General features: G+C 37.2%; 1 protein-coding gene across 4 annotated transcripts in view; it reads right to left on the bottom strand.

Moving 5' to 3' along the window:
* Window positions 1–3,056: 3,056 nt before the first annotated feature.
* camk2b2 (calcium/calmodulin-dependent protein kinase (CaM kinase) II beta 2) overlaps window positions 3,057–14,809 on the bottom strand; it is a 33,611-nt gene continuing 21,858 nt past the window's right edge. For 2 of the 4 annotated variants that reach the window (XM_079449056.1, XM_079449053.1), the window contains 8 exons: window positions 12,574–12,606; window positions 11,330–11,398; window positions 9,662–9,706; window positions 8,865–8,913; window positions 4,988–5,063; window positions 4,816–4,910; window positions 4,486–4,720; window positions 3,057–3,178 (listed from right to left, as the gene is read on the bottom strand). In XM_079449056.1, coding sequence (XP_079305182.1) covers window positions 4,488–4,720; window positions 4,816–4,910; window positions 4,988–5,063; window positions 8,865–8,913; window positions 9,662–9,706; window positions 11,330–11,398; window positions 12,574–12,606 — 600 coding nt within the window. In that variant the 3' untranslated portion in view covers window positions 3,057–3,178; window positions 4,486–4,487. The remainder of the gene's footprint in view (window positions 3,179–4,485; window positions 4,721–4,815; window positions 4,911–4,987; window positions 5,064–8,864; window positions 8,914–9,661; window positions 9,707–11,329; window positions 11,399–12,573; window positions 12,607–14,809) is intronic. The other 2 variants (XM_079449054.1, XM_079449055.1) reach the window with 2 other exon arrangements.

Genomic DNA, 14,809 nt, shown 5'->3' with positions numbered 1-14,809 from the left:
ATCAGGTTCAGAGTGAACCTCACTGCTCCTAGAAGATAACCCAGAGGTTATACCCGTATGCAGTAGTTCTTTGAAAGGGATCTCATTTGATAGTATGGAAAACAGAATTCCATGAGTTTTGACATGAGTCCTTTTATTGATAATACCGATAACATCTTAGTACATCTCTATAGAACACATAAAGAGAAAAAGAGAGATAGCACGTTGGAAGAACGGATGTGAATATTCATGAGACTAATGACTTGAATCTATTTTTCATAACTGAATAAAATCCACATCTCGTTGCAGGATTTGGGATTATATACATATAAACTGCAAAAGTTGGAAAGCAAAAGATAAAAAAGGTCGTCGGGGAACACTAGAAATTTCTTGTTGTTGTTGGAGCAGTTGTGTGTCACTGCTAGAGAAACAACACTGATTCTCTTTCTTCCTCCCTCCCTCTCTCTCTCTCTCTCTCTCATGCATGCACGCAAACAATGTAAATACTGTATATCTATAATTGCTTAGGTTTCATCAATACTAATCACATTACTATCAGTGCATGGCCTTCTTACAAGATTGTGTTTCCATTTAAACAAAAAAAGTGATAAACTGCAAAGATACTTTCAGGTGAATTCTCGCACTTTTACTCATACTGTAATTTAAAAACTCTTGGTGGTTAATAGTGCCCTCTAAAGAGTAATTTCTCAGTAAAGTATTGGCAAAGCACAAATAATGTAATTGATCAAAATATGAACATTTTAGCAGAGCTGCGCACACTGAACATAGACATTAATCGAGGTCCCTTTTGCAGCCAAAGCACGATTCATGTCATATTAACACACATGCATAATGTGATCTAGTGTGACAGCAGAGATTGAGCCGCGCTATCAAACACCCTTTTCATCATTTCACATTTTATACACGCTCAATCAACTCTGCTCAAACAACAACCAGCGCCTTTACAAAAGCATGCCATACAATCATAAGAAGTACACCATGATACAGTCATTATCATTAATATAGTCATCATTTTAGACAAAAATTGTTATATGCACTTACAAAGCTCAAAAATAGATCACCAGCATTCAGTAAAAATTAACAGAATGAAAAAAAAACCCACTAAACTTTGAATATTGCAAAGATCATGCATAATTGACACCTATATTTAGTGAACACTATGTAGCGGTAGTTTTACAAGATATCCGCTTTGTTAAAACTTGAACTGAACTCTCTGATGGTTATTTGCAATACGAAACACATATTAGAAAGAAACGACACCGGTTTGTCGACATGGGGCTGAGATTTGCTGTTTGTACAAGTGCTCGCTGCCTTCATCACCATTCACATTGAGTTTCCCCTGTGACTTCAAAAATAAAACAGAGTAAAATAAAAAAACAACACAAGACACAATGACGTGAGGCCCACATTCAGCAGGATACATGAATTAAATCTTTTGACAGGACGTCAGTACGAGATGTCAGCCCTCGTGTTCAGCCAAACCCAACCTTAATCTCTCTAAGTGAAGAAACATGATGTTCTTTTCAAACTGACACGAGTAAGGTTCTATTCACAGATGAAAGGAAAACAAACACAACAGTAAACACATCTGCTGATCCTTAACTGTCATTCAAACTGTGGCGTGATGATTTTCTGCATTATTTACGCTTTCACATTCGGGATATCAGGTAGACATGCCTCCAAGCTGTATCATTGCATTATAACTTACACACACTCAACAAAATAAAAATAAAACTAACACAAAGGAACAAAACCGGTTCAGATCCATCACACAAAAATACAGGAAAAAATTGTATGATCGCTGTAGGCGCCTGAGTTGAGGTGAATTACAAGTTTCCTTATAGAAATACAATAAAATCTGATCAATCTTTCATACCAGTCTCAATATGAAGAATATGCAGCTTGCTGATCTCCGTGGTAACCAAAATGGCTATTAAAATCCTACCGTTCTACATCCAAACACACTGCTTCCAGAATAAAGGCCTTTATAAAACACAACATTCAGTATTCCCTCTCATACTCATCTCCTCAGTCCTACAAAATCATCCATCAAACAGTCTTATTTCACAGATCTGAAACCTCCAGGCTACATTTATTCTGTCTTTACCCTTAAACAGATATTATGATTGTAAACGTACATCCCAACAAGACTTTCTGAGCGATAAATAAGCTCAGATCAGCACAGATTGTCGATAACAAAGACACATACTGCATGTAATCGTCACTGTGGGCCAAACACATTGAGGTGGATACAGACAGTCTCATAAGCGAAAGCAGAGAGATTTAGTGAAAAAGTTACCCGCAGATACATTAGAAAGAGGCCGAACCCACTAGTGCAATGATGTCAGCTGCCTCCAAGAGCATCAGTCAATGGTGACCACCAAGCTATTTAAAAACAACACCCTGCAATCACAGACATTGATCACGGTAATCGAGAATCTGCCCATCACCACATATGTGTAAAATTGACGTCGATCTTACATACGAACGTGTGATGTGACGCTGTGAGCCCGTTCATTTTAACAGCGAGACGTAAACTTGATCTACACTATACAGTGCTGACTTCAATTTACCAGAAAACTCTAAATCCATGCTTAAAAAAAAATTCAACAAAATTGTGTTACAACCAACACCGGTAATTTGACCATCAAATATACAATCTCAATAGAACAACAGCGATATTTAGAATCCTGACAGAACTAATAATTATAATCATTGCAGTACCAATAATTAATACAATAATTATAATTATAATAAAAATAATAATAAGATTTTATTAAAACATGATCTACTGTATTCAAGATCACAAGGGTGCAAGGGGACTTATGGGGGTAAAGGCAATCGTGCGGGATATAGAAAAGGTTACAGATGAGAACCTTGAGTCTATGATTGATCTTCATGATTCATTTATGCTGTTCTCACATATGTGTTAAGTCTTGGCTTTAAGATAAGTGGTAGCGTGCCAGGTTGGGTCAGAGGGTCTGCGAGTGCCAAAGGTGTCTGAGAGCTGCCCACAGGATGTGAGATTATTATTGGTTGGCATGCAGTGGAGGATGGCTGTGTCCAGAGTTGGAAAGCTGGGTATTTCAGAGCGATCCGACACTGGATCCCTGCGGCCATCCTATTAGTCGTCCCTGTCCTTCACCTCCACGAGGGGCCTTCACTTCCAATATATCCACTAAAATAAAAAAACAGAGCGAGAAAGTTTTCATCCAAAGCTGCTGTTTCGAATGTTTAGGAGGATTAAAATAGGCTACTCCGGAACATCATTTGGTAGAGTATTATGCAGTTACTTCTTTAGGTTGATTAAGATTTTAATGTGCTTTTGACAGTTTCTGATGAACCTTTATATCAACTGACTTATAGTATTTAGAAATCTATATAAATATAAGATTTGTTTGTATAGTTTTATTTTGGTCAAAATATTTGTTTTTATTTGTAAAGGCAAGTATATGAAGTATATGAACAAAGTATATCAATGTGCAAATCCATTTTCACACCTTTATAAATTACAAATCCAGATTCACACCTTTATAAGGTAAAAATCCAGATTCACAATTTACAAATTACAAATCCAGATTCACACCTTTATAAGGTACAAATCCAGATTCACACCTTTATAAATTACAAATCTAGATTCACACCTTAATGAGGTACAAATCTACATTCACATCATTATAAGGGACAAATGCAGATTCACACCTTTATAAATGACAAATCCAGATTCACACATTTATAAATTACAAATCCAGATTCACACCTTTATAAGGTAAAAATCCAGATTCACACATTTACAAATTACAAATCCAGATTCACACCTTTATAAGGTACAAATCCAGATTCACACCTTTATAAATTGCAAATCCAAATTCGCACCTTAATGAGGTACAAATCTAGATTAACATCTTTATAAGGTAAAGATCCAGATTCACATCTTTATAAATGACAAATCCAGATTTACAGTTTTTTAAATGACAAATCCAGATTCACACATTTATAAATTACAAATCCAGATTCACACCTTCATAAGGTAAAAATCCAGATTCACACATTTACAAATTACAAATCCAGATTCACACCTTTATAAGGTACAAATCCAGATTCACACCTTTATAAGGTACAAATTCAGATTCACACCTTTATAAATTACAAATCTAGATTCACACCTTAATGAGGTACAAATCTACATTCACATCATTATAAGGTACAAATCCAGATTCACACCTTTATAAATTACAAATCCAGATTCACACCTTTATAAATTGCAAATCCAAATTCGCACCTTAATGAGGTACAAATCTAGATTCACATCTTTATAAGGTAAAGATCCAGATTCACATCTTTATAAATGACAAATCCAGATTCACACATTTATAAATAAAAAATCCAGATTCACACCTTTATAAATAAAAAATCCAGATTCACACCTTTATAAATTACAAATCCAGATTCACACCTTTATAAATTACAAATCTAGATTCACACCTTCACTGGAGAGGAGCGGCTGGCGCGCCAGAGCAATGGAAATGAACGTTCTGCCATTTTGAGTCGCGACGGTGCCATACACGGGTCTCTTCGGATTGGCTGCTGCGCGGTCTGCCTTGCCCGTCGACGAACTGGGTGAGGCGGATGTATGCGATGCAGGCAGCATCTTCCCCGATCAGATGCACGTGAGGGTTCAGGATGGTGGTGTGGATGGGCTTACTGTTCTTCGACAGCACTGTAAACAAACACATACTGAGGTTTATAGTCTTTGGATCATACATTAAAATCACTTTCATGCAATTGTGATCATTTGCACATGAATACACCTACAGTTCTCAAAGTAAAATCTATGGAAGTCCATGCCCTCCACCAGGTTCCCCAAAGCCTCGGGTTCAAAGGAGGTCAGTCCAGGGTCACAGATTTTCCTACAACAAATATGCTGTTCTATTACTTCGATAGATAGTAGTTTGGTGGATTACAATAGAAGCAGAATGTTACTCACGCGTAAGCCTCAAAGTCACCATTGTTGATGGCTTCTATCAGCTGTTCTGTGATTTTGATAATTTCTTGCTTGCGTGCTGTGTGGGGGAGATACATAAATCATGCTACATAATCTCGTTCAATAAACTCAACTCAAAACTGAGGACTTCCAAACAGTTAAAGCTGATTCAGAACTTTGCTTCTCTGATATCAAATTGCAGATTATTTACACATTTTAATATACTTATTCAATAACTGATATGTTTATTTATCCAGAAAGGTTAGAGATAGAAGCTTTAACAAAAACTTTTTCCAAACTTCGACAATTTCACTCATTACATGCAGAGGAAAAAATTTTGTTTTGTGTTTTTTAAAAAGCATTTGAAAACAAACCTTTATTAGCATATAAACCATTATCTTCCTGGCAAATGGATGCAGGGACAAATTCGTGCCCAATAAATTAGTCAGGAAAAACCCAGCCAATTTCTCCAAGACAAATGTGACACTGAGGTCAAACACTGGCAGAATCAGTGAGAGTAGTGCTGACTCAGAGAAGATGCTCTCCCTCATTTCAGCCTCCCACGACATGCACACAACACTGAAAATGGGATGCTCCCGCATGATTGGCTGCCTTTACGAAGAGTAAGAGCGCACATATTTTAGTTGTATTAGTATTTCAAGACTCAATTTCACACACACAGGGACTCAGCACACTGTACTCACTCTGTACAGACACAGAGGGACCAGAGGGGGGCGGGGTCAGGGGGAATGAGGCCTGGGGAGGGGGGACACAGGTTCGAGAGGTAGTTGACTCCATCTGAGGATGCTGGGTGGGTGTTCGACCCACACCAGTCACCAGATCTGTGAACCGGGCTGAGAGGGTCAGGATATTGACATGAACCCATCATAAGGGGAGAGATGGAACGATATAAAAATAAAAAACAGACATAAAATGATACAATACAGGAGACATCTTCTGATGGGGAATCAAAAACAGAGGTGTTCAAACACTCAGACACACTGTAAACATGGTCCAAAATAAACACTCATCAAATACGGTGGTTCTATACCTATATACAGTACTACATTGAACATCTATATAAATGGTCTATTTCTAAGTCACAGTGAATTAAAAAACTACAATGCCTGTTTTTTCATTAAATACTGCCACGTTTATTGTAAATAGTTTATCATTAGTCATTTTTTTATTTAATCCGTGTGCGCTCATAATCTCCAATTAAAAAATCTGAAAATGCACTTTCGTCCTGTAGCGACTATCCATCTTAAATGACGGATGTTAGACAGCTTGGGTGGAGCATCTGTCAACACCGCCCTTTCAACTGTCAGTCTGCTGCCAGTTCCATTTCAAAATGCAACGACTGTTTTTATACATCCAATCAAATCGCAGAGAAAGACGAAAGCCACGCCTACAATTTTTCTCATTCGAAATTCCATTTCACTCAGAAATGCGTCAAAATATTGAAGTAAAAACGATCGCAACTTCAGGTTCACATGGACTTTAATTCTGTTTTTACCTTGCTCTTTATACCTTATTTTGTTGATTTATTAGTCTTTTAATTTTATTAAACGGTACTGAGCCACACATTTAGCATTTTAAAGTGACAAATTGTCACTGATATGTTTAATGGTATCTGATCTGTAAAGCATTTGCTAAATGAATAAATGAAAATAAGAAATAAGACTTAAAACTTTATTTTTTAATTTAAATTGAAAAAACTAAAAAGTAAAGACAAATATAGATGCATTGACACAGTCAAAGCAATATTTACAGTTCATTTTGGACCATGTGCACGAGTGTGTGTACGCTGGATTGGTTGATGAGTCCTGCAGGGGGCGCTGCACTCACTCTGCGTGATGGGGCTGTATGGAGGGGAGGGAGTGACTTCACTGTCACAAGCGGCCGCAGGTCCCGAACCCCTGCGAGCGCAGCCAAGGATGTCTGTCAGTTTGGTGGCTGGATACACGTGAGAGGAGAGGAGTAATAATAACTGAAGAGAACATGACGTTTCATCAAACCCATGCGTCTCAAGAGAGCTATGTGTGCAGGTGAAGCGTCCAAATACATGCCAAACCATCCCTTTTTGTTGTTTGGCTTTGGAATATGACAATACGTGAACACTGAAAATATTTTGTCCTGACTGCTAAAGTAAGTGGTCAAACTACTGATCACCAATCCTGAGCTTTAACCACTACACCACAGAGTCATAGCGCAACAGTTAATAAAGGAAAATCCACTCAGATCAGGGTGTTGAAAGTCACTCAGATCAAGCACATCTACTCTGCTGATGCTGTGTTTGTACTGGACTTTGTTGGGATGTTAGTGATGGCTGAAAGATGCAGCACCCACCAAACCAAACCTGTGCACATCAGTCAAGACTTACAGAAGACGGGAGGGGCGGAGCTTAGAGGTGATTGGCTGACGTCAGTGGGGGCTTTAACTGAACCACTATCTAGGCTTTTCCCTATTAACGGGAAGAAGAAATTTAGAAAGTAATACTGGGAAAGAGGGAGCGAAGAAGAGAGGTTGACCACATTCTGTTATAAGGGCTAAAATAATAACAAGGTTAACAAACAGTCCCGCACACTTTTGTCATTTTTACAAATGAACAAAGTGACATGACACACACGCAGAGCCTTAGTTCACATCTCTCACACTTTTCTTGTTCCTACGGATAAAAACACAGTCAAGGTGCCTTTGGAGTGTTCTCAAATGTCTCCCAGAAGAGCAGGTTCAGAGAGAATTGAGTGAGCACTTAAACTAAAGGCTTGAGAGGAATTCATGCGGCCTGCTTATCACTGTTAAAAAAATCCATATGGCATATTGAGTTCAGTTTTGAATAGGATTCCTGTTTCAGTGTTTGCTAACTTCATGACTGCAGTTGTTGTTGAAAATGGTTTCAATGCCTGTTGTATGTAGAGATGTTTTTAATGAATGATGTTTCCTGATTGATGTGGAATGAGGTTATGTTCTGTTATTATGGATCACAATTACTCTTTGGCGAGTAAAGGAAACCCCAAAAAGCGTAAACGTAGTTTAACTGTATGACTTTTACGTTTAAACACGTAAAACTGTGTAGCATTACGCGACCAAATCAATTGACAAAGTCCAATATCATTCGCTTGGTTAACATTCCACGTTTCTTGCCAGCTAGTTCATTACGATGACATAAAATATTCATTCATGACGTCGTCTGTGAACATGATGGGCGATCTCCATACGCCTCTGGATGATGAAAACAACACGTCCCATACTTCCACTCTCCTTCATAACGTCATTTAGCTTTTTGTTATTGTCTCGAAAGTGCACCACGCATATCCACGTTTTTTCAAGTTTGCAGTAAATACAGCGGCCCCTGCTGTTCAAAACATGTGTTTCGATTCGTTTTACATATCAACTGACTTGAATCATCACATATAATATCGATTTTCAACCGGCTCATGGTGAATCGTTACATCCCTAGTAAGTAAACGTATGGACTTAAATCCATAGTATTTGCTTGTTGTCCAGTTATTTCCCTAGGGTTCAATTGATTTTTATTTTTGCAATTCCTAGGAAGATTTTGTTGAGATAGACTACTTGATCAAAAGATGAGTAAACAAGAAAAAAAAAAGAAACTGGTACTAAGATTTTGTTGTTGTTGTGTGGGCTTAACCCTTTTTACAGTGGGGTAAACATTTCAAACACAATGAAATGCATCTGGTTTGAGTTTTTTCATCAGTGTTTTTTATACTACACTATGAACATGTTTGCAGGTTTAGTAGCAGGTTTTCTTAGAGATCGATTATTTTTCAATGTCAAAGCACTTTACTTGGTATAGCCGATCTAAAATCAGTTTCATAAAAATGGAATGAAATTATAACAATGCAACTTAACTGACCTTTGACATCTTCATCCTCGATTGTTGTGTTGCTGCTGTCTGAAGATTCCTGCAAGCCAGACAAAACTAATTACTGACCAATCACACACCATCACAAACACACACATCACTAACACCACACACACACTCAACGTACGGTCACTAACTCCACATCAACACAACCGATACTGCCACTGACATGAGTGTGATGTCACCACAAATGAAGTCGTACGTAATACAGAAACAGTTCCAGATCCACACCAGAGTCTTTCATTCCCCCATCAGCCACCTGGTGAGGCTGTAACACTGAATATTAGACCTCAAAGCTTTACTGTGCCTTTCTGTGTCTTTTCGTCTTCTCCACACCTCTGATGCAGGTGGCAGCACAAAGATCACACGGCCGCCTACACACACGCTAACCAGCTCTCATTTAGCTTCTGACGCATTAAAATAATGCATGCGAGCCCACCCCTCACTAGTAACCCCTGCCCCCTCTCTTTAATATATAGAAACATTTAAATGTAAATGAATGAACAGAATAGAATTATATTCCTTTCTATTCTAGAAAAGTAAATAAAAATTTAATTCAACACTGAGAATACTGCATTACACAAGCATTCGTTATCACTTTCAACTCGTGTGAAAACCCCATTTCCTCCTGTCTCAATCTGAAAACACGCTCACCCACAACACCAAAACAACATCTCGCCCGCTTCCCAGAATAAGGAGAACGCTGGCACCAGACGTGCATAGCAGAGGAGAGAGGGATGAGTATGGGAGACAGAGGGATGAGACAGGAGGGATGAGAGAGAATGTACCTTGGTCCCATCCACTGGGTTATGGATAACAGTGGTCTGAGGTTCCTACAGAGAGAAATAAAGAGAAGAAAACCAGAGAAAGAGAGAACAAAGAGAAGCAAAATGAGATGGAGGTGAGAGATGGCAAGAATAAAACAAGAAGATCGTTTTAGCCAAAGGAGATTAAAGAGAGATGAAGAGAGAGGTACTCGCAGTGTTTGAGAGACAGGACAGAAAGTTATTGGTGGATATTAGCTCAAGGTCAAAACAGAAGATCTGAAGATGACTGTCCACGGCTGTAAACACTATCTGATTCATGTAGAACTCAACAGATATACATCCTAATAAAAACTAAAGTTTAAGAGAACTGTTTTAAAGTGTATAAACTCGTGAACTGACAGGAGAGTGCTTTATCTTCCAAAAAGTCACTCTGTATTCTAATATTTTAAATCCTGTGTGCTTCAAACACATAACATGAAGCTTTGTTTGTCTGCTGATGCTAATGTGCAAGCGCAGCCTTTTGTTCTCATATTTTTGAAGCTTTTAAGAGGAGCTTGACATTTTTTAACACACTAAACAGTCAGATTTTGAAAGCCCAGAGCTAAAACGATGATTTTGTGACAACAGAGGCTTAAAAGATGTTTAACAAACAATGAGAATTCATAGAATTACTTAGATTTCAATATTCTGTATGTGCTTCAAAGACTTTCACCAAATTTAAGTTGATTAAATCTTAATTTAAGAGCTTTAGATTTATATTTTACTGCTACATGACAAATACTATTTTAATGTTTACTGTAGTTCATAAGCACTATGTATACTACAGTTTTTACAACAGATTACTAGAGACGGTTTCAAAGTGACTACATAAACAAATGTTACTGCGCGTTCGTGGACTGCCCTTATCTTCCGGTACCATTCACAAACAATAGAGTGACTGTTACTTGGCTAAACTTGTCTCTCCAATATTATGAATTTAGACTAAGCTCAACCGTTAGATGTCAATGTACCAAACCGAAAGGTAACCAGAGGCTAATTTTAAGTTTAAAGAACATTTTTAAATATAATTTCTTGTTAAGGAAAACTTGCTAAAGCTACTCTGAAAGAGCATTTCTATAATTCTGTGGCTATTTTAAAGCTCCAAGTACTTTTTTTCTCATAACTGGTTCTGCACATTATTTCAGATTCAACAGAAACTCAAGCACCTCAATACTTTGTGATCAAGTATGGAGTTTATTGAGAAGGGTGTATTAGGAATCACAGACACACACAGACAGACAGACACAAACAGAGACATACAGACAGACATGTATATTTACACACGTATATTCAATGAAACGTTCGAACAAAAGCACGGTCAAAGTCGATCACAGAGAAAACATATCTGATCGGAAAAGACACGACAAAACACACAAATTCATGCACAAACACTCACCGACTGTATCAACACGAGAACTAAAACATGACGCCGAATAAAACGACAATCTAAACAACTCTTAAAAATCTGAACTGTGACACAGAGGACGCATAGATTCAAGCTGTCGTTCACAAACACACAGAGTGTGTGACAGGTGGTCTTACACGGCTGGACGCTAACACAGATAGACACTCGCGAGACGGGAGAAGGAAGCCAAAGCGACAGACGAGTAGAAGGGAAAGATGGACAGAGAGAAATAAGGATGTAAATACCAGAGTAGGAGGGGGGGCGGATCCTTTGGGACTGGTGACTATGCTGTTTTTGGTGCTGTTCGACTGTGGCTGTGCGGAACACAAAACAGGGTGTTAAAGGGTGTCTGGGGGTGCATAAGGGCAAGAGACAGAGAGAAATAAAGAAAGAGAGATAGAGGAGGTGATAATGTGTTCGGAGGCGTGGGCCAGGTCTGTATTTTATCTGTAGCGCTCAATTATAGTCTGTCCTCAAGATCATTATTTTAAGTGAACTTTTGGGTGAATGTCAGTAAGTCACATTCTTCCCCACAAAAACAAAAAATAATTTATAGAATACATAAGGATTTTTATGACATGCACAATTCTTGAAACCAAAATGTGCCTGGATGTTTAAAGGGTTGAAGAAATATTTTTAATAGCGAATCCCACTTCATTCTCATTTTCACTTCAATGAGTTTGAAAGTTAAACCAGAATAAATGCATTATAGTTGTGAGAACTTTTGGGACAATGTCCATACTAAATAATAATAAAAAACAATAGCAGAATGCAAAAACAAGTTTTTAAAATGGAAAACATTTTTTTATTTTGTGAATAAACTGGGACCTGAATACGTTTTTGAGAGATGTCATGATTTTGGCCCAATTCATACATTTAGGTTTTTGAAAATAAAAAAATTATTGCAACTCAACCTGGGTAAAATAAGGTTCTGGTTTTATATCGTTTACATCCTGTCCAGATGGTTACTAACTGTTGTCGTCAAAGTTGACCTGGTAGACGATCTAGGTTATAGATTGATGATCACCACAGACCACCAACAAACCATCTAACAAACCAAAAAGCAACATGACCACCTGAAGATATATGTGTTTCAGCAGGATAAATCAGAATCCAGAGAACAGATGCTTGCAAAAATGCCATAGGATATCTCATCCATAAAGATAATTATTCCCAGAAAAAAAACACAAGGAACAATCATACAAAACAACCAAATAGACACAAAGCAGCACCAAAACGGAAGGCAAAAGAGAGATCACCACCAATCTCTGTTCTGACAAAACACAACATTTACTAACAACTGTCCAACTCCTAACACACTAACCGGCGCCTGAAGAGTCATTTAATGCCATCTGACCCTTTCAAATCAATCACTTGATATCTGAGCATAAAAGATAACAAACAAGCCCAACAGAGGAAGCGAATGAAGGAGTGGATAATGAGACTGGAATAAACTCATAAAGAAATGAAGATGATAAATCATTCTCACCATGTATTGAACGGTTGAACTGGATTTCCGTTTCTGTGTGGGTGGGGATGATGGAGGGATGGAATGAGAGTGTTAAAACATGTTACGATGAATATTCATTACACAGAACATATAATGAAGGGGTGGAAAGTTGAGAAAAGGCAGGTGTGTGTGATTTGGTAAGAAATTGATCAGCTGAAATATTAAAGGTGTGTATAAATGAGGTTAACGTACACGAACGATCATATAGGGGGAAATCAGGTTGATTGGGACACATTTTGACATTGAGATGAATATCGAAAAATGACCCAATTAACCTGAATTCACCCCATGTGAGGATTAGTTTTCCCAAAATAGAAATGGTAAATGTGCTTAACCCATTTGACTTTATGCAAACATGCACATGTTACATGCAAAATAGTAAAAATGTGAAGGGGAACTGGGGATGTCGAGCTCCAAAATGACACAAAAAGAACCAGCATCTAAACATTAACTAAAAACTATTAAGCCATTTCTGAAAATTAAGATCTATTAAAATATAGGCCTAAATAAAATAGAAAAAACTTAAACTTGATTAAAACTTAAAAAAATTATTAAAACATTTAAGTTGATGCACTAAGATTATTAAATAAAAACTAAACGAAAATAAGAAATAAAAAAGTAATCAAATATGTATAACAACATTTATAAACAAATAAAAAAAACAAAACGACTAAAAGTAAAAGAGCTCAAATGAAACAAAGATAAATAAAACTGAAAACTATAAAAATCTAAAAATAAATATAACAAATATCAGTAAATAAAACAAATAAATAAATGATATAAATAATAAATAAAATAAATTATAAAAAATACAATTGCATCCTGATAGATGGCACTCAAATGATAATAGTCTTTCCATATCAAGATATACAACCGTGTAAACTTTTTTCTAAAGAAGAATAAAGTCACTTGGGTTTAGAACGACATGAGGATGTGCGATTTATAATTTCAGGTGCGCTGTGATGTGAAAAACTTAATTTCTCCATGATTTACTCACCTTCAAGGCATCCTGACTGAATATAACTTTCTTCTTGAAGAATAATACAGTCGGAGTTCTAATACCTCGTATCCTTTTTCTTCCGTGGTCTTAACAAAGGTCTTCTGAAGTGAATCGATAGGTTTGTTAAAGAGAAATATCTATATTGACAACGCTACTAATGATAATGTCTATCTTCCGTTATCCGTTACATTAACTAATCTACTGCTCTGTAACCTTATTAACTGCATTAACTCATCTTCTGGACTGCAACCTATTAACTACATTAATTCGTATACTGCACCGTAACTTTAATAACTGCATCAACTTCTACAACTGCATTAACTCACCTATTGCACTGCAACTTTAATAGCTAATGTCAATAATTTATGCATACCTAAGTCACTTGCACTATTTTAGTCTAAATTATTATCTGTTCATATCCACCTGTACATTAATGCTCATAGTATATAGTCATCTGTATATATTGTTCATAGTTACTGTCATATTTTCATAGAACACACCTACTGCAAAATATTTTTATAGTCCATGCCCACTGTATTATATTTTTCATATTGTATTCTGTATTTATTCTAACTGTATATCCTGCACTTGCTAACTGCACTTCTGGTTAGACCTAAACTACGTTTCGTTACACTGTACTTGTATATGTGTAATGACAATAAAGTTGAATCTAATCTAATCTAATCTAATCCCTCGGCTGCGCGTGAACCTGAGGCTTGTTTTTCCTGCAAATGAGAGTAACAAAAGTCCCCGTTCAGAGGAGATGGTATCCTATTGCGACAAAACTAAAAAAATGCCACGATACGTTGTATTATAACTCAGACTGCATCATTCTTCAAGAAGAAAGTCGTATTCAGTTAGGATGCCTTGAGGGTGAGTAAAACATGGGGAATTCTTTTTCTTGGCTGGAGTATCCCTTGAAGACTTTCCCCTCACCGTTTTTCTACAGTATCTCTGTGAAAATGTATTATTGTGACTCGTGACCTGTGCATGTGTTTCAGGGGTGAGTCCCCGCTTGACTTTCAAGTTAACTTGTATTTGTGAGGGTCTGTCAGCGATACATCACTCTAAACCACATCCTCTCAATTTCTCCTGCAGTGATGCTCTGCTTGATACTGCGGTGCAAAAGACAAGATGTGAGAAAACGAGAGCACATAAAAAGAAGGGAAATGTCAGAATGGAGGACTGTCAGAATCAGAAACGAGCCAGTTGCTA

Source organism: Barbatula barbatula (assembly GCF_947034865.1).
Source record: "Barbatula barbatula genome assembly, chromosome: 24".
NCBI classification, from domain to species: Eukaryota; Metazoa; Chordata; class Actinopteri; order Cypriniformes; family Nemacheilidae; genus Barbatula; species Barbatula barbatula.
The sequence above is the reverse complement of the archived record's forward strand: the minus strand, read 5'-3'. Positions and strand labels throughout refer to the sequence as shown.